This window comes from Podarcis raffonei, chromosome 8 (assembly GCF_027172205.1).
Source record: "Podarcis raffonei isolate rPodRaf1 chromosome 8, rPodRaf1.pri, whole genome shotgun sequence".
Lineage (NCBI taxonomy): Eukaryota > Metazoa > Chordata > Lepidosauria > Squamata > Lacertidae > Podarcis > Podarcis raffonei.
In genome coordinates, this window is record NC_070609.1 from 49,061,399 (window position 1) to 49,088,826 (window position 27,428).

A 27,428-nucleotide genomic window follows, 5' to 3' on the forward strand; every position below is an offset into this window, starting at 1 on the left:
GCAGTAAATTGGGTGATAGGCACTGTTACTTCATTTAGAAGTGTAAGAGAAATAACAGCGATTTCTATTTTATCAAAATGCTATTTCAGATTTTTGCTATCACACTCCTTGTAACTGGGAGACACTGTAAAAAGGAAAATGGCAATAAAAATATTTAGGACTAAGAATAGAAATTATCTGTTTGGATTATTGCTTTTTTATTCATCCAGGACGTTGTTGCATATATAGGCACACCTGGAAGCCACTTCTCAGTTTCTAGAGAGAAAGCTGTCACTCAGGTAGGAGATCTCAGCCTCTGACATCATGAAGGTGTGAAAGAGAACAACAGAATCTGGCAGTCTTGGGTCTGGAGCTGGGAAGAGATGTAGAGGCCTGACTTGCTCACTGAGAATCCAAAGTTACGGTATTGTGGAACAGGATTTCTTTGAGTCTTAATGCTCCCACTCAACCCCTTATATATGTACAAATATATATATCACGGAAAGCACCATCAGTCACCACTAGAGCTGGATGAATCTGAAACCTCTCACTGCCCAGAGGTGTTTATTAGCAAGGCCACACCACCAGATCAGTTTCACTTTACATTTTATTTACAACTCTTTACAATACAGGCTGCGTATAAAACATTGGTTGAGGGGGAGAGTAAGTGCAGGCAGAACATACAAGAAAAAGGAGGGAGCACACACACCCCTTTTGACACAGAGTGCAATGAATTATTGCAAAGAAGGTGAGCAGGGTGATAAGGCATGTTGAACTCCAGAGGCAGCAGCCAGCACGATGCAGCCAAGGCAAGACTCCAAGCAAGCAGATTGGCACAAACAGCAATAGAAGCAGCAGTGGCAGTGAAAAGCACTAGCGGTTCCTATAGCTGGATTACCTTCCTTTCTCAGCACCGAGGAAAAACAGGCTTGAGCAATCACCTGCAAACACCTGGCTTCCTCTTTGACCCTCATAACACTCCACCTGATTTGTTTCTACAATGTCCTCTCTCAATCCCCTGTGTAACTCAGTCCTTGCTTTTTCCACTTGCATCATGTGCAAATTGACAAGCACTCAATCCTCACCCCATAACCGACTGGTTGTACAAGTAGGTATTTGCACATCCAGCTGTGCACCTGCAGGTACACAGTCTGTTCCACTGTAAAGCACCGACTGCATGAACTGTATATTTGGCGTTTGCAAGTATTGGCAAGATACAAAATGTGGAGCTCTTATGGTGCTATACACAAAACTAGTGGCATTTTAGGAAGCAGTTACGTCCCCTGGGGCAGGAAGAGGAAGGGGGGAGAGAGAGAGTGTGTATGTGCAGCTTTTGAGACTGTGTGCAGGCTTGGCAGGAGATGGTGCTAGTTCTGAGCCACAGAAGTGGTCCAAGGTTGTCTTAAGTGGCCGGTTGAGATCCTGAGCAGCAGAGTCACTGTGGGTAGGTGACATGCAGGAATGGAGCCATGGAGGCTCTTGCCAAACCCAAGTGGCAGTGCTGAAGCCCACTTTCTCAACAGGACAAATGGGCAACACCAGGCTGGCACCTTGCAGCCCATGGCACATGCCACAGAATAAAGCCCAGAGCTACAAGGCTAAATATAACCAAAAAAATAAAATAAAAAATAGTGTCCTGTGGCACTTTGAAGACTTCATTCATTATGGCATCAGCTTTTGGGGACTAGAAATCCACTTTGTCAGATGCAGTGGTCCACTAGTCCATGAAAACGTATGTTGGGGTACCTTTCATATGTGGTAGACTACAGTTCTCATCATTTCTGTCCATTAGCCATGTTGGATAGGGCTGATGGGAGTTGTGGTCCACCACTCCCAGAGGACACCATGTTGTCTACCTTTGGCTTATACCATAATAAATTGCATCCTTAGGGAGCCACAGGGTATTGGCTGTCTTTGCTGCTCGGAAGACTGAATGGTTCACTGGTGGAAGAAAACTGGGCTGCCATTGCTAGCAAGGAATTTAGCTTATCCCAGCCTGGTCTCACACTTGAACATTCAAAGGCAGATCTGTCATCATCCCTGGCAGAAATAAGCAGACCAGAGACGGCAGAAGTGCTGCCTTCCAGGTTGAATAAAACCGATCCAGGGAAAAGACAAAAGGGTAGGAGAAGCAAGACCCTTTTCTATCCACCTGTCAAAGATAAATTGATCCACTCCCCATTCCGCTAGCCACACTCAATAGTCTCTGGCCCCATCTGCACTATACATATGAAACAGTATCATACTGCTTTAAGCAATTATGGCTTCTCCTAAAGGACCCTGGGAAGTGTAGTTTGTCAAGGGTGCTGAGTGGTATAAGACGACCTGCATCCCACCCCCAGCTACAGTTCCAAGAATTCCCTGCAAAGGATTGGTTGTTAAACAATGCTGGGAATTGTGGCTTTAGGGGAATGGGAGTCTCTTCAGAACTCTTAACTACGCTTAACAAACTACATGCCCCGGGATTCCTTGGGGGAAGCCAAGACTATTTAAAGTAGTACCATAGTGTTTTAAATGTATAGTGCTGACGTGCTAATTTGGCATACTAGGGCTGTGGATTTTGCATTTACAGCCTCTGTTTTTGGGGTGCTTCCAGGGTTTGGAAATTAGCTATCAAGGGAAGATGAGCTCAGGATGCCATGGCACAGCCAATTTACATGTGCCGGCCACCACAGCAGCAGGTTTGACAGGGAAGGTGGTTGAAAGACTCAGGGGCAGCCCTGCATATCCCAATCTCCTCTCTCCAAATTCTCTTAAGGGCAGTGGCAAGACTCACCCTAGCCCAGGCCTGGCATGGGCTGAATCTGGCTTTCATTCTGTCCTCACAGGGAGAGCTCCTTTGTGCACCTCTGTTTTCTATTTTCAAGGCAATCCTGAATGGAGTGGGGGAATGGGACATGTGGAAATAGACTGCTCATCTTATCAGCTTTTGGAGAGCCAGAGTCCTGTTCTGCATGAGGAGACATTGCCTGCAGGATCCTGCCACACACAGCTGATACTCTTGTCGGTGCCTGGCTCATCCCTAGCAGCCATGCAACCCCCCAACTGTAGTTCTGGCAGCCACACAAAACCCACTGTGTGGGAAATGTTCAGCCTTTGTCTAAATGATTACAAAAATTACCCCTTGCCTCCTAAACCCAAGGAGCCCAAAAAAACTAGGGATTAGAAAACAGACAATGATAGTCTGAACACATTTTAAAAAGCACCTCCTGCTGCTTGGTGCTGGGAGGGAGCAGATAATCAAGACATCACCGAGAAGGGTGGGGGGGGCAGAGAAACAGCTTGGAGGAAGATATTGGAAAGCAGCAGACAGGTCATGGCACAATGGGCCTGCTTCCCATAAGACTAGAAGCTGCACAGGTAAGACATCTCAGAGAGAGCTTCTCTTACTAGTATGACTGAAAGGGCAGAGCCCTCAAGGGAACAAGGTCATCCTCTGGGGTGGCTGCATCTGGGATTTCAAGGTTGCATTTGCAGCAACTTAGATGGCCAGGCTTCCAAACACTCTGGAATTATCCTGCCCCAAATCCGTCTTTCTTACAATCCAAAAAAGGTGGGTGGTTGGGAAGACTTCAGCAGAGTCCTCGTTTGCCAAGCAGGGGCATTCCCAGACCAAACGTAGCCCATGGACCACAGCAGCTGATCGACAGATATAAATATAGTGTCTCTATAAGGTTATGTATATATGTACACACGCACGCAGGCCAGGCAGGGGATGTTCATGGGAGGCTGGGATGGAGGGAAAGGAGGAGATGGGCTGGACAGAGAAGCAAGGAAGCCAGGAGGCAACAAGTCCAGACAAAGCCAGCTGAAGCTTCCTTGGCCAGAGAGCACTTGCATCCTCCTTGCTGGGGGCTGGGAAATACAGAGGATCAAAGAATGAAGGTTGGGTGCAGAGGGCAGGGGGCTTGTGGAGGAGACCAGCAGCAGAGGAGGGTCATTTAACTGGAAGGGATGTAAAGGGACTGGGTCTTGCGGCTCCTGCACGGGGTGGTGTTCAGGATGTCCATGCTCTTGCGGCTGGAGCTGACGACATCTGTGACGAACCCGGAACAGTCGCTGCAAACATCCTTGAGCACAGAGCCATGCGCATAGATGTACGGGAATTCCTCCTCCACGCTGCGCCAGCGTGTGCCCTGCAAGGAGCTGGAAAGGCAAGTGGGGTGGGGGCAGAGGGGGATCCGTCACAAATGCCCCAAGAAAGACAACTAAGCCTGGTGACTGACAGCCCCCTGGCTGAGCTAGGATAACGACACTGACGTAGCAGCTAGAACACTGGGCTGGCAGGCAGGATAAGGGTTCAAATCCCCACTCAGGCATGAAGTGCACTGCCTAGCCTACCTCTCAGCCTAGTCTACCTCACAGGGTTGTTTGTGAGGATAAAATGGGGAGGGGGAGAGCCACAAAGTACCCCAATTTGAGCTCCCTGATGGAAAGGTGAGTGATGATGATAATATTGATGACAATTATTATTAGGTGGATTTGTGCTAAGGCAATAGTTTCATTGGCGTAAGCATTTCCAATTTCATGGTGGAATGAACTCCACTCTCCTCCCATCATGCACTATTCTGGTGGTACTTTCAACCCCCCATGGCTAATTTGTGGGGGAGGAGCATGGAAGGAATGCCCAGTTGCACTAGTAAGACTCTCTGTGCTGGCTCCCACTAGTGCAACTATTTAGTTCAGTCCATTAATAGTAGTAGTAGTAACTCATTTCTAAAGCCACCTGAATCCCATCTTGCAAACAACCCCAGCCTCCTCAGCTTTCAAATGTCTTCATGATTTCAAGAAGACAGAGTGATGGTACCAACTCCACTCTATGCAGAGCTCTGCTGCTCAGCTGTATCAACTCTCAGCCCCCTGTAGCTCAAGTAAGACCTCTGCAAACAAGCTTACCCCCATAAATAGTAGAAAATTTATTTAAAAGAAAACTAATCCAGTCTTTTGTGGTGTATTCATAGAATTGTGAGCACACAAGTGCCCTGGGAGAAACTTTGCCACCTCATATCCTTCTTGGACCTGGCTAAGGCCACATAAAATTTGCAATGGCAAATTTCTCTCCCTAAGCATTTGCAACGAAGTAAGGCCTGTTGTCTCCAATCCTGGATGAAAGAGGAATGGGGGTTGAAAAAAGTTGCACTGTTCTATTTAAGGCCCTTAACTCCACCAGGAATCACACAGAGCACAGTGCCTTCATGAATGAACTGAGGGTGGGGGAGACAGTTGCAGAGAGTGCGCGGGGGTCCTACTTACTGGAAAGCCTCCCTCCTCCGGAATGGAGGTGCCCTTGTACCCAACGAACCTGGAAGGGTCTCAAAGCCCAGGGCATAGACAGGGATATGGGCAAGCTTCTTTGAAGGCATCTTGATCTAGGAGGACATAAGAAAGAAAGGTTCTCAGCAAAGGTGAAGAGCAGGAGCACTGAACATCACTGTCATGACAGGGAATCATCACCACAGCAAGGGCCTGCACTGTATCCTACTGTATTTTGAACGAGATGTTTATTGTAGGTCAGGGATAGGGGACCTGTTTTCAATCTACAGCTCCCATCATTCTTAGCCATGGGCAATACTGGCTGGGGCTGATGGGAGTTGGAGTCCAATGACACCTGGATGGCCCTTATCCGGTGTAGATCTTCAGAAGATGGGAGAAAATCATCTTCTGAGCCACAAGTGGGCTCAACTTTTGCTCTTGCACCAGGGGGAATATTCCTGTCATGGGCAGAGCCAAGAGTCTCTTACCTTTAGACTACAGGAGCTGCAGACAGACCTAAAACCAAAAAGGGGAAACCAACATCAGATCAAAGGAAGGAGCCCCTTCAGCAGCCATCAACCAACAACACTCCCGAGCCTAGACCACACAAACAGAGCTTGCTCACCTCTTGCAGAACAGGCAAGTTGGGGGCCAGGAAAACAGAGCAAACTTGGTTTTGCAGCAGCAGCAGATCTGAGTGGTGAGAGGGGAGGGGGAAAGGAGACACTTGAGCTTCCAAGCTGACTATTGTTCAATGCAAGAGGCCCCTGCTCAGCAGCATACACAGACACCCAATCCCACATCCTCCAACTCTCACCTTCCCTTTCTTCAGGCTGCTGTACAGCTCCTTGCTCTGCAAGAACTTCTCCATCTCTGCTTTCACCAACACCCGCCGCACATTGATCATCTCCTCCACAGTGAGTGCCAGGCTCTCCACAGGGTGGCTGAACTCCTGCTGGAGAGAGGAGAGAACAGAAGGACATAGGAGCCACCTTTGACCACCAGGCTGTTGGTCCAACTAGCCCAGTATTGTTCACTCTGACCAAGTCTTTCTTCCCCTGCTAGCTCCTTTTTAACAGGAGAGCAAAACTTGGATCTGCACCTATTACTTCAGCGGAAGAGCCCTTAATTGAGGGGTGGCTCTAAGTATATGACGCTGTTCTTTAAATTGTTTCCAGCAGATTGAAAAAATGGGAACCTGAGAAAACTGAAACAGACAGATCTTTCCAGGCCCCATAGTGTGTATTCAGACCACCCACTGGGGTGTTGATAAGGCTGTGGAGGAAAGGGGCTCAGGCTCCAAAACTTTTTCCTGAGTGCCACAAGCATTTTGGTGGTGTAATATTAATTGGAGGAATACATTAATTTAAGATGACTTTATCTCTCAATGTTTTGGGGCTAATGAATGAACTAAATGAAGGGGACTATCTGGAGCAGTGTCCATAAGGAAATTAATTAAAGGCAGAGGAACCAATTTGGGGCTGTCTGGGGTGGGAGGAAAAGGAAGAACTTATTTGGAGTGATCTGGAGCAGAGATATTGTCTGGTTTGCTTTTTGTGACATATTTAACTTGTAAATCTGTATCTATACATATAAATTAGCATAAGTGTATTTTAGGCAAATCTGAGTCTCTGGGCCCATGCTCCAAAGCTTACAGGTACCTTGCAGTTCTCCCTCCCTTCCACCCATGCCATTCATTCTAGGCAAGTTTTCATCCAGGTTGTGACAACATCTCAGCTTACTGCACGTTTGGGGCATGCCAGACTAAGACCGGGACAGGGAACAGGTCTCCTTCCCTGTCCAGCCTCACATCAAGAGGCTGGGAGTTTACCCAGTGCACAGGAACACCACACTCCATGAGAGTTTGATTCATACCGAATACTTACCAGCCACAAATATTTCAAGTTGACATCTGAGGCAGTACTGGAACCAGCCTCTGACTTCTCGTCCACAGAGCTGAGGACGCCATGCTTGGGGGGGAAAGGACTGGCACCACAGGGAGCCTGCTGGTAGCTGGCTGGAACCGAACCTGGAGGACGAAGACAGAATGCCAACAAGACCAGAGTCAGTGCCATCTTGGTATATGTGCACGTTGAGAGACAGACAGAGACACACTTGCCCATTTCCTCCACATTGGTCAGTGCAGGACTCATGCTATTTTAGTGCAGAGCTGCTGGGTCCCTTAGGTTGCAAACACACCATGCATTTAACCAACTTAGAACCAGAGTGTCAGTGTGTGGAGAGTTAGGAAGAAAGGCTTGGGTGGAGTTGGAAAGCGGGGGTGGGGGGTGGGGAGTGCACTTGCCCGTATTTTCCATGCTGGTCCATGCAGGGCTCTCGGTACCTGAGCGGGGTCTCGGTTCAGACCCGCTGGGTCCCAAATACTCTGAGTCAGGCTGGCCACCACCGCTTTCACTCTGAAACTGGGCCAAGTCTTGCTCCGAGAAGGAGCGGTCACGCTTCAGGGGCATCAGTGGACCTGGTTCCTGTACAGCCTCGGAGCTTGGAGAGTCTTCCTCCTGCAGAGGAAAGGGAGCAGGAATAGGTGTATTCATCAATGCAAGAGGTCACACTTGAGGGAATGGCTTTTGACCCCAAGAACATCAGAAAATCTCTGCAGCAGCTGGGTCAGGCTGGGGGGCGGGCGGGCATAGCATCTACTCCAGGATCTGCTCTTACAGCACCCAATCAAACGAGAAGCCCACAAGCAGGACATGAGAACAACAACACTCTCAAGTTTGTAATTCCAGAGCCTGGCAGAGATGGGTGAATCTGCCCATTTCAGTTTTCTAATTTTTTCCACATTTATGCAGCAGTTTGTGGTTTTTAAATAATATATTTTTTAATCCTCTTGAAAAATCAGCATTTCAGTGTGACTTTCCTTTCGTATGCCATTTTGACTAATATGTACACCTCTGCAAGCAATTTTCTCTAACATAATGCATTTTTGTATGTTATGTATTGCAATGCTCACTTCCCCTTCATATATGCATGACTGTTTGGCTGGAGAACTGCATTGCAAAATTTGTAGCAGTACAAATTTAAAAGGGTAATTATTTCGGTTCAGGAAGTGTGCATTAGGTAACTTCTCGTTAAAATGCCAACAAAATCTAATTTATCCTCCATCCCTACTGCCAACTGGTAACATCAGGCAATGCAGTTGAAGGCTGATTCCACAGGCACCACCACAAAGTGCATCCCCACCATTTCCAGACACCTCCGGGCGCCATGTGCAGTACAAGGCAACATGGTGGCTGGGACCAAGGAGCAATAGGGTGGCAAAGGGTCTCCATTGCAGCACAGCACCAGTTCCTGCAGGCTAAAGAACTCTTCTTCCTGAAGGTGTCAAGAGAGGCAAAAAGCTTGGTTCTCACCTCCGAGGTCAACATCTCCTCCATCTCTGCCAGCGTGGGAGCCTTCAGCAAGACCCTAGGCCTCTGGCGCTGGGGCAGGGCATTGGCGTCGGAGACATCTGAGAGGTTGATGCAGGAAGTTGAGGTCACATTGCTGGAGCAGGCATTCAGGATGCAGGGGAGGGAGCCAAACCCTGGAAGAGGAGAAGAACAAGGATGGCAGCACCATGAGGGCCCAGTAGCAGCACAACAACTTCTAGAGTTGTGGCCACCTAAATCCCATTCAGAGAAGACCCACTGAAATTAATGTGCCCAATTTATTTATATCCCACCTCTCCACCCAAAGAAGCCCAGGGAGGAAAACAGCAAGTGATGAAACATCTTTAAAATGCCCATTACTTTCAAGGGGTCTACTCTGAGTAGGACGAACATTGGATACAGCCCCTTTCTATCTATAAATTGCTAGACATATTGAATATTTTGACATTGCTTCTCCTTTTTATTAAAAAAAAATCTATCTGGAGTTGAATACTAAACCTATTGAAATTACTTAGTCATGTTCATTACTCTGAACAGGACTAGCATTGAGTACCACCCTTGGAATACACTGGGCACATGACTGACATTTCTCCTCTCATTGGAGAGTGTTTTGTGTAACTAACTCTACTTCCCTAACCTGGTGCCCTCTGTATGTTTTGGCTGATCCAAGACATTCAGACAGCTTCAAAGCCATCTTCCACCAGCCCCAGTAACAGCTGGTTCCACAAAGCGGAATCTCTGCAGTTGTTCCAGGTTTTTTGATCACTTAGACATTTCTGAGATTTGCACTGTTGAGTTCAGAGTTTCCCACTGGACCCAATAACTTAGGTCCCAACTTTTGCCCCTCCCATTTCCCACATAATTTCTGGACCCAGCATCAAAATGTGAATGATAAGGTAAAGGTACCCCTGCCCGTACGGGCCAGTCTTGACAGACTCTAGGGTTGTGCGCCCATCTCACTCAAGAGGCCGGGGGCCAGCGCTGTCCGGAGACACTTCCAGGTCACGTGGCCAGCGTGACAAAGCTGCATCTGGCGAGCCAGCGCAGCACACGGAAACGCCGTTTACCTTCCCGCCAGTAAGCGGTCCCTATTTATTTACTTGCACCCGGGGGTGCTTTCGAACTGCTAGGTTGGCAGGCGCTGGGACCGAGCAGCGGGAGCGCACCCCGCCACGGGGATTCGAACCGTCAACCTTTTGATCGGCAAGCCCTAGGCGCTGAGGCTTTTACCCACAGCGCCACCCACGTCCCGATATGAATGATAGTGGCATACAAATACCTTATACAAATATGGCCTGAATGGCCCCATGTACTTACTGATGAACATGTTGCACACTAGCATTAAGGATTCCCCTTAGCCTTTCTCATCATCGCAGGCTTACCTTTCTGATTCTGGTGCCGTGATGCCACAGGCCGGAGCTTCCTTTCCTGCTTGATCTCCTCCAGGATTTTCTCATGGAGCGTCCTCTGTTTCTGAGGAATGGGGCGCAGCCTCCGTTCCGAAGCCTGCAGCCAGGTCGGAAGGGCAGTTTTTCATTTTCAGAAGGGCTATATAGTTAATTGCCACCTTCCTTATTAAGGATCCATAAGGAATGTTGATCCCACAAAACTAAGGTGACAGAGTAACCAAGGTACAGCAACTGCACAAGAAGTTCCACATGTCCAAGTATAATCCCCATCGGTCAAGTTGCAGGGCACACGCTCTCAGCTTACAGAAGAGCCCCAGGATCAAGCCCTGGCACAGCCAGTTGAGACAGAGGTGGCAAACTGTTGGCCAGTGGGCAAGGTCTGCCCATCCCCACTGGCATTTATTTGCCTGCCCAACCTGAGACCCCTCGTGATTTTGCCAGTGGCAGTCACACAGCAGTGGCAAGAAAAAAGTAAATAGAGTTTCACAGGAGGATTCTCTTTCCTCGCACAGCACAGTCCCCCTAAGAAGAAAACACCGGAGGGACCCAGAGTGTGACCTAAGATGCCCATTCCTCTCTTGCAGACACTGTGTAGACACACCTTAGGTGGCCATGCCCACCTTGACCACACTCCTTATTGGCATGAGGTTCTCAAAGGGTTTCCCAATAGTTGAACCACCCACAAATTAGATGGAGATTGCAAAACAGTGGGTAAATAACCGGGAGAGTCCCCTGCCAATCTGCTAGGCTAGGGAATCAGCAGCCTCTTAAGTTCATAATGTTTGGTTCCCCGGATCCAAAAGCAAACCCCTGCCAGGCTACAGGACCAACCCAAAACGGGGGGCAGGGGGCTTCTTCCTGAGAATAACCTTTTCCACCTACCTGTCTCAGGGGCGGCCGAGATCTTATGAAGTCAAGGATAAGCTCATGTGCATCCTTCTTCACCTTGGGAGGAATGTCACCGTCCACCTGGTAGATGCCCCAAAGAGGAAGAATTAGCAGCTGGATGCTATCCAAGTGTTCCTCTTTCCCAGCACCTGTCCTGTCCCCAGTTTTGCATTTGGTGAATGCCGTATGAAGCTTTGAAAGTGTGAACAGCTACATGTGTGATCCTACCAGTTTTAGCTCCCTCCCGAGAGGGTCTCTGGAAATATTTCCGAGCATGATGGATGGATTCGGTCTATGGCCCAGACATGGGCAGACGAGGCTTGTGGGAATCCCCCCTGTGAGTGGGTCCATCAGGGGGAACCAAAACAGGTGGCTCAGGGGGCAGAGCCAGTTACCTGCTGACTCCCAGGAGCCACACACTGGGAAGGTGCTTCCAAGCAACCTGTTTATTGAGCATTCATTCTGATTTGTTTGTGGGGAGGTTAGATGGCACTGATGTCAAAGCAAGTGTTATCCCACTCTTTCCAGGGCATTTCCCTGTCACTTTACACAGTCCAGCAGGACCAGGCTTTGGGAGGTGTAGGCAGGGGTAGAGACAAAAAGGAAAAGAAAAAGGGGCCCTATTGCTGCAGTGATCAAAGCAGCCAGGGACACCTACCCACCCACCTCACTCACCATGACCTTGCGGAGCTTATAGTTGCGGGCCCGGATGTCCTGCATCAGCATCTCAAAGGGCGTCAGCTGGTACTCAGTGGGCAAGGGGTTGAACTGCTTCTCCTGGACCTTCTTGAGCTTGACTCCATTGCGGAGCTCCCTCATTAGCTGGACCCACAGCCGAGCCTGCAGCAGGCAGAGAAATATCAGTCGCTGACGAAAAATGGCTTGGCATGAACCTCGTGCCCCTTCCTCCCCCAGAAAGAGCCTCTGCAATCCATCTTTGGGTCCACCTTGCGGAACTCTACCTAAGGCCATTGTGCCACATAGCCCCCCAGCACACACACACACACACGGCCCATACATTCCCTCCTTGCAATCTCCCCCAGTTTGGAGCAGGTGAAGCTGGAGTAGCAATTGATGCCACACCTAGCAGGACCAGCATGCAGGGCGCCTCTCCTGGCAGCCCCAGGATTAGTCCAAGGAAAAGAAACTGAAGTTCACTGGACAGCTTTGAAGCTCTTGCCATGGTTAGCCCACTGGGGCTAGCCCAGAGCCACAAGCCATTTATCCAGGTGACAGTCCCCCATCCCACCCACCCCCATCACTCTGTACCCAGTCTGTGTTCCTCAGGTTGTCTAGATCTGCAGCTGTTCGGTCCATCAGCTTCTCGTCCTCATCCTTCAGCTTCGTCAGCATCTGCACACCACAAGAAACAAAAATAGGCTAGCTTTTCCTTCTGCACAGGCCACTCAGCCATCTCCCCAGAGAGTGTCACCAATGAGAGTGGCAGTGGAATACAGGCCCTTTGACCAACAGCCCAGGGGGACTTGTTAGTTTTTCTAGATTCTGTCAGGATGTGAAATCTACTGAGATCCATCACCCAAAAAGACACTAATTGACACAGGGCCATATTTTTGGCGTCCTACAGCCACCAAGCTGCTTTACTGGGATGCGATCGTACAAACAGTTATTTCCACTTAACAAATCTGCAATGCATTTTTGTCAGCTCCCGCTAGAGAAACCCACATCATATTTCTACTGCAGACAGATGGAACAGGCAGAGGCCGTGGTAAACAAGGCATTTATCTTATTAACCACTAGGTCCTCTAACATATTAATAATAACTCCCACTGGGCTGATGGGAGTTAGGCATCTAACAGCAACTGACAGACACACATGTTCTCCATCCCTGATTTAAGGACAGTCGCTGTGAAGAGCTGTGTTACATTTCATCCCCATGAAGGGCAGGTATGGCCAGACTTCACCCCTCCAGAGAGACAAAAATGTGCCAGGAGGAATTCTGGGTCTCCATGAAATCGTTTCCTAGAGTAGCTCATGATCCCTTCTGAACTGTTTGGCTGTAGAGTTATTAATTAGCAACGAGTTAATTAGCGTTAATAGGTTTCTGCCCATGAGACAAGCCCACAAGGATGTCACTTATTATTTTGTGCTGGAAGAGCCAGGTAAAAGCATTGCCTGCCTGCCTGCCCTCCTTTATTCCTCCCAGGAGACAGGTGATGTCTCTTTGCAGGTGTGTCATTTAGAAGCTTTGGAATGAGAGGAATGCAAATTGCTGCTCCGCCCATTCCCAGAAGAAAAGCTTCCCTGAGATTCTAGGAGGTCAGCTCAGTAGGCTAGAGGTTGCTGCTGATCAGAGATACTGGCCAGAAGGAGGTGCTGTTGCTGCTGGTTTTTTACAACAGCCCAGCAAGTCTCTACAAGGAAACAGCTGAAGGAAGTAGGGAAGGTGCCTAATTCTCATGGAAGGATCTCTGTTTACACAACTGGGATGGGCTGCACGTGAGAGACCAGGAACTGGGTAGAGAAGGAAGGACAAGTGGTGCATCAGGATGTGGCCCACTGCCTACTCTCTCCATCTCCCCTCCCTCCCCTGGAATTATTGCAAAGTCTGCGCAAGGTGGGCAATGTCACTGTTCATTAATCAGCAAGCTCAGTGACTAAGGCTGTGTACACAGCATACTTTTAAAGCACAGTTCCCCTACCCAACCAAAGAATCCTGGGAGTTTGTTAAGGGTGCTGGGAATTATAGTTCTCTGATGGATAAACTACAGTTTCCAGGATTATTTGGGCAGGGGGTTGTTGAAAGGGGGGATGTGCTTTAAATGTATGGTGTGATCACAGCCTTAGATTGTTAACTATCAAATTCCAAGGACTTAACCAGGATACCATTGCTTTAAAAAACTAAAAAAGCCAGGGAACCCCAGACATTTTAAGAAAACTGCCCCTTGCCAGCAACTAGGAATTGCAACATGCATCACCAATGCACGAGGATGTAGGGAAGTCAGTCTCCACTGAATCCGTATTCCCCAGCCCAGGTGCCGTTAACTACTCGGCCACCTCCTTTGTGCTCCAGCCCAGATACAGCTTCCCTTCTCTGACACCCACAGGATCATCATCCCTATCTACCCTGTTCTGCAACTGCCACCAGAACGCCCCCTCTTCCCAGCTTACCCATCGCAACTTAGGCAGCCTGCACACAGACCAAGCTGGGACACACAGGTGCCATCATCAGGCTGACAGGCAGAAGGAGCAGCCTCATAAGCTCAATGAGGCAGAAAACAGCCTCTTTAACAACAGCTGCAGCTCTACAGACAATTGATGCCTCCCCTTCCCAGAGCAACAAGGTCACTGCTCTGCAGATACAGGTGGGTGCAGGGTTTGGAGCATCCTTATCCTTCCTCTAGCTGCTGTGTAGGAAGTTCATCCATGTTGCAGCTTCAGGCAAAAAGCAGTGAAGCCGTAATCCATGGAGTGCATCTTCCAACAAAGCTGCAATGCTGTCATGTATGGAGCATGTCCTTAACTCCAATCAAGCTAAAGGCTTGTAGTTTGTTGTTTACCCCAAATCTTCCTTTCCTCCCTTGACTCTCCCTTTCTCTGTTTTCCCTACTGCATTTTAAAAACTGCTAGTTTCTTGCAGGCAGAGACATGTCTCTGTGTAACTCTCCAAGCTGCCATGTGAATAGTAGGGATGCAAGAGGGCTACGTCCCACCCTACATTCATCACAAGCAGCACTGCTTCCTTTCTGCTGCAGTTTGTTTTCTACCAAAAACTGCATTATGGGTTTCACTGTCGGTGGTAGCAGGATTATGTAAATTATGCAATTGATTACATAAAATATATAAGCTGTATAGTAGTCACATTATTCCAGCCCATTCATCTCAGTGCAAAGGAAATGCAATGTAAATTGGGGTGGGGGAGAGTAATAGACTATGCATCATTTGTGGACTGGAAGTGCCAGTAGTGAATATAGACTCTATGCCATAGTTTGATTTCCATTCTGGGCATGGGACAAACAAGAGAACACCAGCCACTTCCACTCCTGTTTCCATTTCCAACAGAAATCTCTGACAACCCTAACAAGCAGACAACATGTCACAAGCGCACGCATGCTCCTTCCTGGGGCCAAGCAGCGCTGATGCTGCCATGCATGCCCTCCCATCAATGCCCATGTGGCAAGGACAACACAGCCCACTGCAATGCTCACCTCCTTGGCATCGCGAATCTTGGCCAGAAAAGCCTTCAGTTCAACCGTCTCCAGGAAGAGGGCTCTGCAGACAGCCTGGTAGTGGGCCTCAGCTTCCTGGGGCTGGGTGAGGCGCATAGCACAGAGCCGCATGGCTTGGCTGAAGGTGCACACGGCCCTCAGGGTGCCCTCTGCCTCCTCTTCCTCCTCCTGCCCGCCATAGCCTTCGTCTGCTGTGGCACAGCCACTGTCCTCTGAATCGCTGTTAGCCATCAAGTCAATAAGCCGCTCCAGTTCAGGGCTGAGCTCTCGTTCCTCATTCTCATCCAGACCCCAGTCCAGCGCTCGGTAGATTGCAAAGCCGAGAGACTGCACCATCTGCAAGCAAAAGGACACAGGTGGTTAAGGCAAAAAGGTTGTTTAGGTGAGATTATGCCATTAAGATACAAGATTAAGTGATGGCCACCAACTTGAATGGCTTTCATAGCGGATTAGACAAATCAACAGAAGATGTGGCTACATGTAGCCAGTGGAGTCGCAAGGGGGGGCGGGGGGCAGTGCGCCCCGGGTGCCATGTCGGGGGGGGAGTGGGATGCCCTTCTCAGAGGCAGTATCTGGCTGGAACTCTGAACAGGAGCACTCCTTTTGAGAGGGAGGATATACTGCAACACTTAGTTGCAGGTATTGTGTTGTATACTGTTCTTGTTGTTACGGTTGGTATTACAGTGGTACCTCTGGTTACGTACTTAATTCGTTCCAGAGGTCCGTTCTTAACCTGAAACTGTTTTTAACCTGAAGCACCACGTTAGCTAATGGGGCCTCCCGCTGCTGCCGTTGCACTGCCAGAGCACAATTTCTGTTCTCATCCTGAAGCAAAGTTCTTAACCCAAGGTACTATTTCTGGGTTAGCGGAGTCTGTAACCTGAAGCATCTGTAACCTGAAGCGTATGTAACCCGAGGTACCATGGTATTGGAGATTTACTGAAATGATTTTTTAAAGCAATTCATTTTATTTCCCAAACAAAGATGTGCATTCCGGCCCCCCTCCTGTTTTCCTTGCTCTCTGCACCATGAACACCAGGGCTCCATTATCTAGAAGTCAAGGGGAACATGAGCCCCCCGCAGGGAACAGGGTTGATGTAGAGAGCCAAGAGTCTCTGAGCAGAAACAGAAGCTGCACTGTTAGCTGGCTTCCTTCCCCTGTGGGAAACTTGAGTGGGGGGTGGGCAGCCATAAAGGGAAGGGGTGTACATTGATAGAAGAAAAACAAAGATACTGTCATGTCAAGTTGAGCTGAGCTGTGGAGGCCAAGAGGAGGACGTGGGGAAAGAGGGAGAGGGAGACACACATGTTCAGGGTGTGCAAAGAGATAAAAAGGGCCTAAACTCCACCCTTGTAAGATCTCCAAACCAGATCCGGCAGGTGCATGGCACCTGCCAAAGGATCTCCCTTGCTGGCTGCTTTTGGTTCCTGGCCCATCTGAAGCCAAACTACCCCAGTCTCCCAGCTACCATTTTGGCCATTTCTAATGGGATCAAGGAGGGACTTGATTTGGCCTGGGACAGCTCATTAAATATAGTTATGCTTCAGCATTTGTGAATTATTCATTGCTTGAGCACTGGTCCCTGGGCTTAGCTACCAAGGCGACAGGCACCCAGGAGAGATGGGCTGATGGTGGAGCTGCAGCTGCTTTGAGTTTGGGAAGGGGGGGAGGAAGGGAGAGGAAAGAGCCTCTCCCAGAGGTCTTCTCAGGAGAAGGACACAAAGAAATCACTCGGAATCAGAAGGGTTCTGTTTGCACCACTTTAAAGCGCTTTCCATAAAGTTGGAAAGGCATGATAGGAGCTTTAAAATGAAATGCATGGCCTGCAGAAGACATATTTCTCCCTCTCTCATAATACCAGAAGGTGGGGTCTTTCGCCTGATCCAGCTCCAGAGCTCTTATGTTCTTAGCAGACTGAGGTTTTCTGCACTGATCTCTTAAAATCTATGCTGTCTTTCAACTGGCTGAAGGCAGAATGACTTCACCCACATGCTGAGATAAAAGCTTTTTAGCAGGTCACCAGAATGATCCAATAATGCTGGCTTTCGGGGGCAAGTTTCAGTGACCCCTTATTTCCTAGGAGGGAATCGACAACGTACCTGTGCTTCAGCAGAGGGTGTCAAGGTCAATGGGAGCTCTGCAAGAGGAAAATGACACCATTAAGATTGCTGAAGTATCCCATATTGTCAACTTGGGGTTGTTATATCACCTTGTTGTTCATATGCCCCACATATACACACATTCTTCCCAACCACAAGAGCCAGGCCAGACTCAAAAGACACAGATTCACCTGGCCACCTTTGTGGGATTCCAAACCAGCCTCCTTCCCTTATCAAAGCAGAAGCCCATATTCCCTGCTACTACAGACCAGACAGAAATACAAAGGGTGCTGTAGACACTGTCCAAAGAGGCCTACAGGACAGCTTAAGAACCAAGTCCAAGGGTAAGAGATTAATATTTCAATGCATTAAGGGAGGTGGTGCCAAAGCCACAGCTCTCTCAAAGATAATGAATGGCTGGCTCAGCTACAGCACTGGGGTGCTCACAGAAAGCCCACTCAGCATCATGCATGTAACACATTACCTGATGAAGGCCAGACTGAACCACACCGACATAAAAAACACTCACATCTCTTATGGTCAGAGGGCAACGAGTAGTATTCCCCTTTCCCCACAGCCACAGTTTCTCTGTCCCAAGCCAAGCTGATTTAAGACTGGGAAACCCTATCCAAGCCAACTGCCCAGTAATGCTTCTTCCTCTCCCCAAACTCTTTAAAACAAAAACTAACTTTCAGTGGCTATTTTTATGGGGACTTGAGATCTCATCAGATTCCCCTCAAGTCTCTTTTCATTGGTCAGAAGAAAAGAAATCTTCTCTCTTTTCCTGTTCCTTTAGTTTTTATTCTATTGGTGTTTAAATGTTTTTAATGACTCTCTCACCCTGCTATGTTTTTAGCTGTTCCTATGTTATTTGTAAGCTGCCTTGAGTCCCTGTCAGGGAAAAAGGTGGGGTATAAATAAAGGTATTATAATAATGACAAACTCCGTTTATTCTTGCTTTACCCTCCATGGTGAGGTAGAACTATGGCTTGTCATTGTACTGATGATGATTTTCTGTTTTATACACCAGCACACACTACTTCTTCTCCAAGCCCAAATGTGCCTTTTAAGTACTGCCTTCTTCAGTCCTGGCTGGCTGGCAGTGAATCATCATGGAGAGTCACACAGGTAAAGAAGGGGTGGTGGAAGTCTGCATGGCTGAAAGTCTCTGTCTGCTGCACCTGTAGGATCAGGCTCAAGTGTACACATGAAACATGAACAATCAGGGTTTGCCTATAAATATTAAAAGAACAGCAGCAGCAGCCTCCTCCTCTTCTGCAAGGGACAGGCTGTGAACTCCAAATATCAAGAGGTGGGAGGGGAAGAAGCAAAAATGCACGAGTTGTGGGAGTTTGGAAAAGAAACAAAACAGAAAAAAAGACACGTGGCAGCTGGTGCACCAACAGTCAAAAAGGCAAATAAAAGGCTCTCTGGGGCAGAAAGTGGTTTTCCAAGTGCATCTTTGGCAAGACAGAAATTAGCCCTGAAAAGGCAAGCCATTAAATCACCCACTTGGGGACACAGTCCTCAGAGAATCTGCCATTTATGAATGCAGAGCCTTATTTTTTTGGGGGGGGGAGGGAAGAGCACTAAATGGAGCAGGTTTTCATTCCCAGGCAGGGATAAAGCAGTTAAGCCAGGCTCCCCCTGCTCCATTTTCCATAATTGTCCGCAGTGCTTCAGAGCCACTTTGCTGTCATGCCCCCTGTGACCCGAGGGAGCTCAGACCCCCATTTCCTGCCATTTCCCCAATCAATGAGCCACTTATAGGCTGCCCTGCAGAGAGGTCAACCTGGCCCGCACAAGTGCCTCTTGTCTCTAGTGACACTGAAGGGTGAAGCTCTCCTTCTCTCTTAGCACGCGTAGCACAGAGGTCGAGGATGCTTTCTGCAGGGCTGCCCAATGCTGTTTAGACTGGTTTGGGGTTTGTTTGGTTGCAGGTGGTGGAGGAAGGGTAGTCCTGGTGGTGGTGGTGGTGGCAGAGCTTCTTACAACAACAAAAAGTTGTTTTTACTGTATACTGAAAAGGATTGTAAGCTGCTCTGAGGAATATTATGGGCAAAGGTGTGAGGATATAAATCAGAACAATATAGCCTATTGTTATTTCTGTTTAAGTGCCTTCCCATCATCGCTCTGTCCAAGAGGTGCTGGGGAAAGAAGGCTCAAATAAGCCATCTCTATTTAGAGGTACTTCCATAGCCAACAATCAATGCTCTCAAAATTTTGCAAATACTACAACCCTCCTCAAGCTGGTGCCCTCTAAATATTTTGGACAACTCCCATCATGGCTGAGAGATATTATAGTAGGAAATGGCTGTCCTGGCTGGGGCAGGTGGGAGCTGTAGCCTTAAATACTTGGAGACCACCAGATTGGGGAAGCTTGCCCTACTTCTAGGATGTGTGGGGGGAGGCAACATGCTGCCCTCCAGATGTGGACTGCACAGGTCCCATCCTACTTGGGGATGATGGGAATAATCCTCCAAAATATCTGGAGCTGCACCAGATTGGCTGCCTTGCATTGGAAGAAAGCTGAGCATGGCTTCATACAGCCACATGAATGGAGCAAGTGTCCTGTATTCCATTTATCAGCAGGACAACAGGAGCAAAAGCTGTTAAAGAGGCATAACTTGCTAGGGCAGCCACATCAGCAAAGCGCAGTTTAACAGACTCAGCAGATTCTCAGCAACTCCAAGACATTTCAGAGAAATTAAGGCATCGCCTAAACATCTCTGTAGGCAGCACCACACAGCAATTCTGTGGCAGAAGAACTTTTTAAAAACCCAGACACACAAAGAAAGAAAGTAGCAGCAGCAGCTCAGATTTGCATCCTTGTAAAAGGGGCACAAAGTCAGCTGGTGAATGGATTTGCCTCTCTCTCAGTTCCTAGTATCTCTCATATATCACAATTCACCCTTGACTCCAGTTCCATTATCAACCAGTCCCTGAAAGAGGAACTGCAGAGGCCAGGCAGGAAATATTTCTCTTTGCATTTGGCATTAAAATGTCCCTAACATGGAAATCCAGTCACTATAGTTTCTCTGTTGGTCTCAAAAGGGCAGGAGACAGTATGTAAATAGTATATTTAAATTAGATTGAAGTAGATACAAGTAAGGTTTAGAGCTTTACACAACTCTTTGATGGACAAAGGAAAAAAGATAAGGGGTGGGGAACCAACCCAGTCATTTGTAACAGAGTTTATTTTTGATTCTCAAACTATCTGATGTGGCAGACCAGCAATTCCTACCCCCCGCCCCCATGTGTCAGGAACCAGTACCATATTGGTCTCTGGGGCATCTCACCCAACTTGAGTTGTGATGAGGTTTTCATAGACTGGCAGCTGATGGCTTATGGACTGGCACTATTCTGTGGACCACCACTTGGAATAGCCTTTTTCTAAGGCCATGCCCCTATTTCCATTTGCTCCTTACGTGAGCACAATCTGCAAGCATGCCTACATTCCACAGACTGAAAGCACACCTGGATTTCAACAGGAAATCCTCTGGATTTCAGAGGAACTGCTCTCTCAGAATCTCCACACAGAACATGCAGGGGATTGCAGCAGAAAGTGCCATACATCAAGACTTAAAAACACTTCGCAAAATTATATGCTGGTCTTGCACAAGATTCTTCGTTCCAGTATTTAATTGCTGCTTTGTTTTGGGGTGGGCTGAGGAAGGCAGGTGGTTGTGTTGTTAATGGTTACAGAGGCCTACTGGGTATTATTATTATTATTATTATTATTATTATTATTATTAGATATTGCTTACCCATCACACCTTCACCAAATCAAACTGCAGATTGATATAACTAAACATTGTTCTTGTGCAAGGGTTCACCATTAAGATTATTTTTTAAATAATGGGGAAAGTTGCACCCTCCTCAAATGCACAAGTCTGCATTTTAACAACTGTTAAGTGTGATAACTAAAGGCTGGTTACATTTGGTCTTGCAGACTTCCAGTGGGTTGTTTTTTTCCAGAAGTGCACACAGATGCAAAAATACCTGCAGGTGTGTCCAAAAGAGTCAGGACTTATTCATGCTGTACATAGTTAAAACTATGGAACTTGCTCCCACAGGAGGCAGCGATGTTGTCCACCAGCTTGAATGGATCTCAAATAGTATTAGACAAATTCCTGGAGGAGAGGGCTTTCAGAGGATACTAGCCGGGATGGTTATGCTCTGCCTCCACAGTTGGAGGCAGAAATGCTTCCAAGTAACAGTTGCTAGAAACCACAGGAGGGGAAGATGCTCTTCTGCTCAGCTCCTGCTTGCAGGTTTTCTGCAGGCATCAGGTTGGCTACTGTGAGAACAGGATGCTGGACTAGATGGGCCCCTGATCTGATCCAGCAGGCTCTTCTTATGTTCAGAACAGAAAAGGTAGAGGGGGCAGGGGAGGCATGGCAGAGAGGAGGAGCAAAGCAGCTCAGCACAGATACATCCCATCAAGCTCTAGTGTGGAGGGGAAATTGTGGGAAGCAAAGTGCGACTCCCACACACGTAGAAATCAGATCTGAACTCCCCATATATGATTTTTAAGAAATGTCCTTCTGGAAACACCCCTATCTGTATCAAGCAAGGTTTTCAGGCTAGCATGGATGCTGGAAAGTAACATGCTAGGAAGTGATCTTCTCTCTACTGCAGCAAAGATTCCTTGCTATATACTGCTACTGTTCATCACCGTGTTCCTTCAGGGACCATTAAACTGATGCAATTCTTGGCCTCCTCCCCACTAAAACATCAGTGGTGCCTGTGGGCAGAGAGAGAGAGCTCTTGGGCTGGAATGATTTAAATGCACCAAAAGAGTCACCTTCGCTTTGCATCGTTGGTTGAAGGTCAAGAAGTCAGTGACCCTTTAGTAGCTGCTGACAATCATAGGCTAGGCTATGTATAGCCCAGAACCGGGCAGACCAGTTTTTAAGGCACTCCGTGCAATGCTTCTAAGTAAATATTATCAGAACAAGCAGATCAGCAATAGCTACTCCTGCAGACTCCAACGCAACCAGCTGCAGCCCCTGCAAGGACAAAGGCAAAAGGTTCCATTCTGCTTTGTCCCTCCAGGCATCTCTTATTCTTTCAGAGTTTTCATACATGACAAAGAACATCAAAACAGAAAACAATTACCTTCCCCATGCATTCCTTCCAGTATTTCATTCTCTTGGGATTAGCAGGAAAGAGTTAGAGTTTTGAAGTAGAATTGCTACCTGCCTTTGCAGACACCAGAGAGATGTCAAAACATGGGGGATTGTGAAGTGCTTTCTGGGGGATGAGCACAGTGGAAAGGATTTCGGTGCCTGTTGGTGAGGATCGGTAAAGTAGCAGCAGCCAAACTGACTCAGATATATGAAGCTTAGGACAATAAGGTTGTCAAATTTAGACAACAGGACAGTGGCTTTGAAGTTGAAAACATCTCAATTCTTCGCATGTAGGCACATCCTCATTGTTATTTCTTCAGCTGCACAACAGGAGAGTCACACACAAAAGGGACATATACACACACATGCACAGAGGAAGTCATGATATTGCTGCCTTAATTCTTTTTGAATTACTATTAGGAAGCTGCCTTATGCTGAATCAGACCATGGCATTGGTCCACCTAGCTCAGGATAATCTACATAGACCTGGTTCTCTGGGGTTTCAGGCAGAAGACATTCCCAGCCCTACCTGGAGATGGTGAGGAGAGGATGGGACCTGGGGCCTTCTGCATGCAAGGAAGATGTTCTTCCACTGAGCCATGGCCCTTCCCTCTTGACACAAGTTCCGTACAAAGCACATGAGTGTCAGACAGACATGCTCATCCTGCCTCTTGTTTCCATCCACCACAGACCTACCTTAAGTGGGGAATGGGGCTTCGGGGGACAGAGCACAGAATAAAGCTGTGAAGTCAAGAGCTTTTGTGGACAACAGGATTCATCCGATGCATAAAGGGAACTGAGGGGGTGGTAAGTATATATATGTGCAGCACACACATAAGAACATAATAAGATCCTGCTGGATCAGGGCAATAGCCCGCCTAATCCAGTATCCTGTTCTCACAGTGACCAGGCTGATGCCTCTGGGAAGCTTGTAAGCAGGACCTGAGTGCAACAGCACCCTCACAACTTGTGACTCCCAACAACTGGTATCCAGAGCAATACTGCACCCACCAATAGCGCAAGCAGAACATAGCCATCGTGACTAACAGGCATTGATAGTCTTTACATCTGTGAATTTGTCTAATCCTCTTTCAAAGTCATCCAAGTTGGTGGCCATTGCTGCCCTTGGTGGGAGCGATTTCCATTACTGTTTTAACCATGTGCTGTGTGAAGAGGCACTTCCTTTTGTCTGTTTCGAATCTTCCAACCTTCAGCTTCCTTAGAGACCCTCTGCTTATGGGCTGAGAACACCAAGTTAACAACGTAAGAACTCAGGATGCCAAAAGGAACAAGTTGCTGCCTGATAGCTGGAGCCTAACTTCAGGACACATTCTTAAAAAATATAAATAATTACTGGCATGGCTAGATAAAGAGCAGTAGCTGTTTGCAGAGATGGAACCTCCTTGGTTTTGTTGAATTTCATATTCAAGCAGCAATTTGCCTCCAACAGGAAACATGGCAGGATGCCAACCTGCCCAGAACCTGTAAGTCCCCAGCTTGTTTGAACTAGGCAAGAAGTGCATTTTTTCCCCACTGAGAGAGATAAGCAGCTGAAAGAGAACCCAGGGTACATGCATGTCAGTTTCCTCCATTCATTTCACTGGTAAATCCAACATCATCCATCGCTAATCTGGTGCCCTCCAGAATTTTTGGACTGCAACTGTTATCAACCTCAGTCAGCAGACAATGGACGGGGTGATGGGAGTTGTAGTCTAAAACCTAATCTCAACACCTGCCTGCCCATACTCCAAGACAGGAATTGGGAACCTGTGGTCCTCCAGATGTTGGACTACAGCTCCCATCAGCTCTGATCATTGGTCATGCTGGCTGCTTAGAGTTTAAGTCTGACAACATTTGGAGGACACCACACTAGATACCCCACTCTAAGACCTTCAGTAGAGGCTGTCCTTTGGCTGCCCCGTCATCTAAGGTGTGTCAACAGGCTGCAGGGGAAAGGGCCTTCTTGCTGGTGGCCTCCTGACTGTGCAATGCTCTCCACAGGCTTCACTGACGTCATTTCAGTGCTGCCAGTCAAAGCCCCCCCCTTCCCCCTGGGCTCTTTAATTCCTTTTTCATGCCTCTTTCATGTCACACACATCCTGTCTCTTTCAGTTCTGCTGATAGCTTTCATATCATGTTGTTTTTGATGTTTTATACATATTGTAGCTTTCACATTTGATTCCCAAAACCCTTCGGTGGGTTTCCAGGTTAAATGTCTACTGCAGCTCTTCCTGCCTGCCCCAAGCCTTGAGATGCATGCAAGAGCGTAAATGAATGTGTGCATGCATTAGTTATGTGCATCGCTGGTGGGAACGTATCCTCTGCTGCATTTCAGAGAAGCCACAAAGGGAGCAGCTTTGCAGTGATTCAATACACAATTCTCTCATCACCTGCTGTGTGGTTGGTGACTGTGAGATGCTAAGCACCCAAACATTGATGTCCCTGAGGCCACACAGGGCCTGGCTCACCCCTTGGGGCCAAAACACTTCCCTACCCTGGAGACAGATAACAAGGCAGAATCTATAGCTCTTAAACATCTACACCTGCCTTGCATGGGTGTACTAAATGATGAAGGCAAGCAGCGTGACTCAAGCACTGAATGGCTTGTGTTTATGCTAGCACATGAGAACACTCCGCAAATTGCAGCAGATTTGTGTTGGCTGTTGGTGTAATTACACACATCATAAACATACCAAGGATGTGAAGTGTGCCCTTGGGAGATACTTTGATCTCTTTGCTCACACATGAAAGATAATCCAGGACTTACTACAATCCAGGATCCCCACCCAGTTTGCAGGTGCACAGGGAAGCTTAGACTTTGGACTTGCGTGACAGCAGGCAAGTGGGGGAGGGGTGGGCCAGGGAAGAGGTTTGCTTTAAAAGAAAAGCATGCAAATAGGTTGGGTAACACCTAATAAAACTATATAATTAATTTGGATAAGGATTTGTTAATATGCTGCTATATTAAGTCATGTTATCACAATAAGTATAGCTTTAATTTCCAAATAAAACAGTGCTAAAACTTAAAAAAAGGAAAATGTTCTTCTACAGCAATGTGTGGGCGGTCCAAGACATTTTGCTGCCTGAGATGGCCAAGATTGCACCTCCCCGCCCCCGCGTACAAAAGTCAACCAGACTGACAGCTTTCTTAGATTTCCACAATTGCACTCAAAGGCAGCAGGTTAGTTTAAGCAGGCTGTAGGGCACACACAGTTCTGCCCACTCCATATCATTTGCCACCTGCAGTAGTTGCTTCATCTTCCCTCATGTTAGCGCTGGCCCTGGGACAGCCTTGCAGTGCTTAAGGCAGTTGCAACATACCTGGTGGGTCTTCCATTAGGAGGCTTGTTTGGTTTGGTTTTAAAGCATGATGATATTGTATCTACCTTCCTGCAGTTTAAGTGCCTTTCACCTTCAAGTGGAGACCACACACACACACACACAATCTTTTGATTCATAGAAGTGAGAGCATGTAGAAAACAGTCCCTTCAGCTTACTTAACCTGCATTAATTCCTCTCTGCTTCTCAATTTCCTTTCCAAAGAATTAAGTTTTGTCTGTTTATATGCAAGGATCAGCAGGAACACAAAATGCACAGACACCAACTCCTACAAAACAGGATGTCCTCAAATGCCATCACATCTGACAGATTGATGACTTTAGGATTCCCTCTGTCTACTTGGGAACAGGCTGCTTTCAGGCTCAAAGAAAACAGCTTTAAGTTAGCACATGGGGAGAGGCTGGCCCCATCCACAATTCACCTCCAGTTCTTCCCTTGAGATATTCAGAACCAACCAAATTGTTAAAACCTTTTGCCCTTCAGAAACAACAAGTCCAGGTGGTTGTTTTTTAATGGAGAGTCTTTACATGCCCCTTATCTTGCCAAAGGAAGATTTCACTTCCCACCATAACACTTTTTTGTTTACTTCTGGAACACATCTTAGGCTCAGAAAGGGGGGGGGGGAAACCACACACACATACATGCTTAGATGTACTTGGAGGGCTTCACTATTATATTAGTAGATTCTAAAACAGGAATCACAAAAGCAAATCACCAATGAATACTTCCAGACTTTTTTTTTTAAAAGGAGATGAGGGTGAAAGGAAAGTAGGGTACTAGCCCGGCAGTTCAGTTGTTGGCTCTTCCCTTGCCAAGGAATCGTCCCCCCCCCCACCTCCCCGCTATGTCTAGAGCTCTGGACACACCCGCCCACTAGCCTCTCAGGTAGGGACCGGCAGGTGAAGAGGGGGGTGGCTACGGGACTGCGGGACACAGAAGCCCTCTTTGCTTCTCCCCCCTCAAGCACTCGCGGTGCGTTTAGCTCTAGCTAAAAGCTCCCCCCCCCAACTTAATCCCTGCGGGCTGAGAAGACGGGGGAGGGGCCGAGCGCTCAGCCGCAGTCCCTCCAAAGCGCCTCCGTCCCTAAAGCTTTTTCCCGGACAGCCCAGCAGAAACCGACGAGAAGGTTGCTTTGCCCGAGTCGGGGTGGGGGGGCTCCCCTCGCTCCAGCCCCGCCGCCGCCGCCCTTGTGGGTTGTTCGGCCCGGCTCACGCCCCACTCACCGGCCACGCCGTACTCGCCGCAGGCGGAGACGGCGCCGTCCCGGTGCAGGCGGATGTCGGCGGTGTCGCGGATGCGCCCGGCGGGCCCCCAGCGGCGCGCCTCCTGCTCGGGCGCGCCTTCTTCGACGGGGCCGGGCTGCAGCAGCCCGCGGCAGCACTGGAAGCACACGGCCCAGGCCTGCTCCTCGTTGATGGGCTGTTCGTAAGACTTCAGCACCTCCTCCAGGGACAGCTCCGCCGGCTCCCCCGACGGCCGCTCCTCCGACGCCGCCACGGCGGCCCCCGCGCCGCTCCCGCCGCCGCCCTCGGTTCCCGCTGCTCCTGCCGCCGCTCGGGCCATGGCCGCTGCTCCATCATCGGCTCCTCCGGCGAGGCGGGCTGGTTGCCATAACAGCGGCGCTGCTGGGCAGCCTGAGGAAGAGGAGGAGGACAAGGAAGGGGAGGGCTGAGCTGGGCTGGCCGCCGCCACGGCTGCTTTGTCATCCCTCCAGCCCAGCCCGCCGAGGAGGGAGCCCCGCAGCCGCAG

General features: G+C 48.4%; 1 protein-coding gene across 3 annotated transcripts; it reads right to left on the reverse strand.

Moving 5' to 3' along the window:
- Positions 1-568: 568 nt before the first annotated feature.
- SPIRE2 (spire type actin nucleation factor 2) lies at positions 569-27,428 on the reverse strand. 3 transcript variants are annotated; one of them, XM_053399913.1, is made up of 15 exons: positions 26,903-27,428; positions 17,209-17,246; positions 15,088-15,444; positions 12,191-12,274; positions 11,597-11,761; positions 10,916-11,002; positions 10,007-10,130; positions 8,607-8,779; positions 7,538-7,751; positions 7,119-7,261; positions 6,050-6,187; positions 5,858-5,925; positions 5,721-5,748; positions 5,233-5,348; positions 569-4,125 (listed from the first exon to the last, which is right to left on the reverse strand). In XM_053399913.1, the coding sequence occupies exons 1-15, from the start codon at positions 27,240-27,242 to the stop codon at positions 3,921-3,923; spliced, it is 2,280 nt and encodes a 759-aa protein (XP_053255888.1). In that variant the 5' UTR covers positions 27,243-27,428; the 3' UTR covers positions 569-3,920. The 3 variants fall into 3 exon arrangements, with proteins under 3 accessions (XP_053255888.1, XP_053255887.1, XP_053255886.1); XM_053399912.1 differs by having other exon boundaries at positions 7,577-7,751; positions 26,903-27,355; XM_053399911.1 differs by having other exon boundaries at positions 6,050-6,184; positions 26,903-27,355.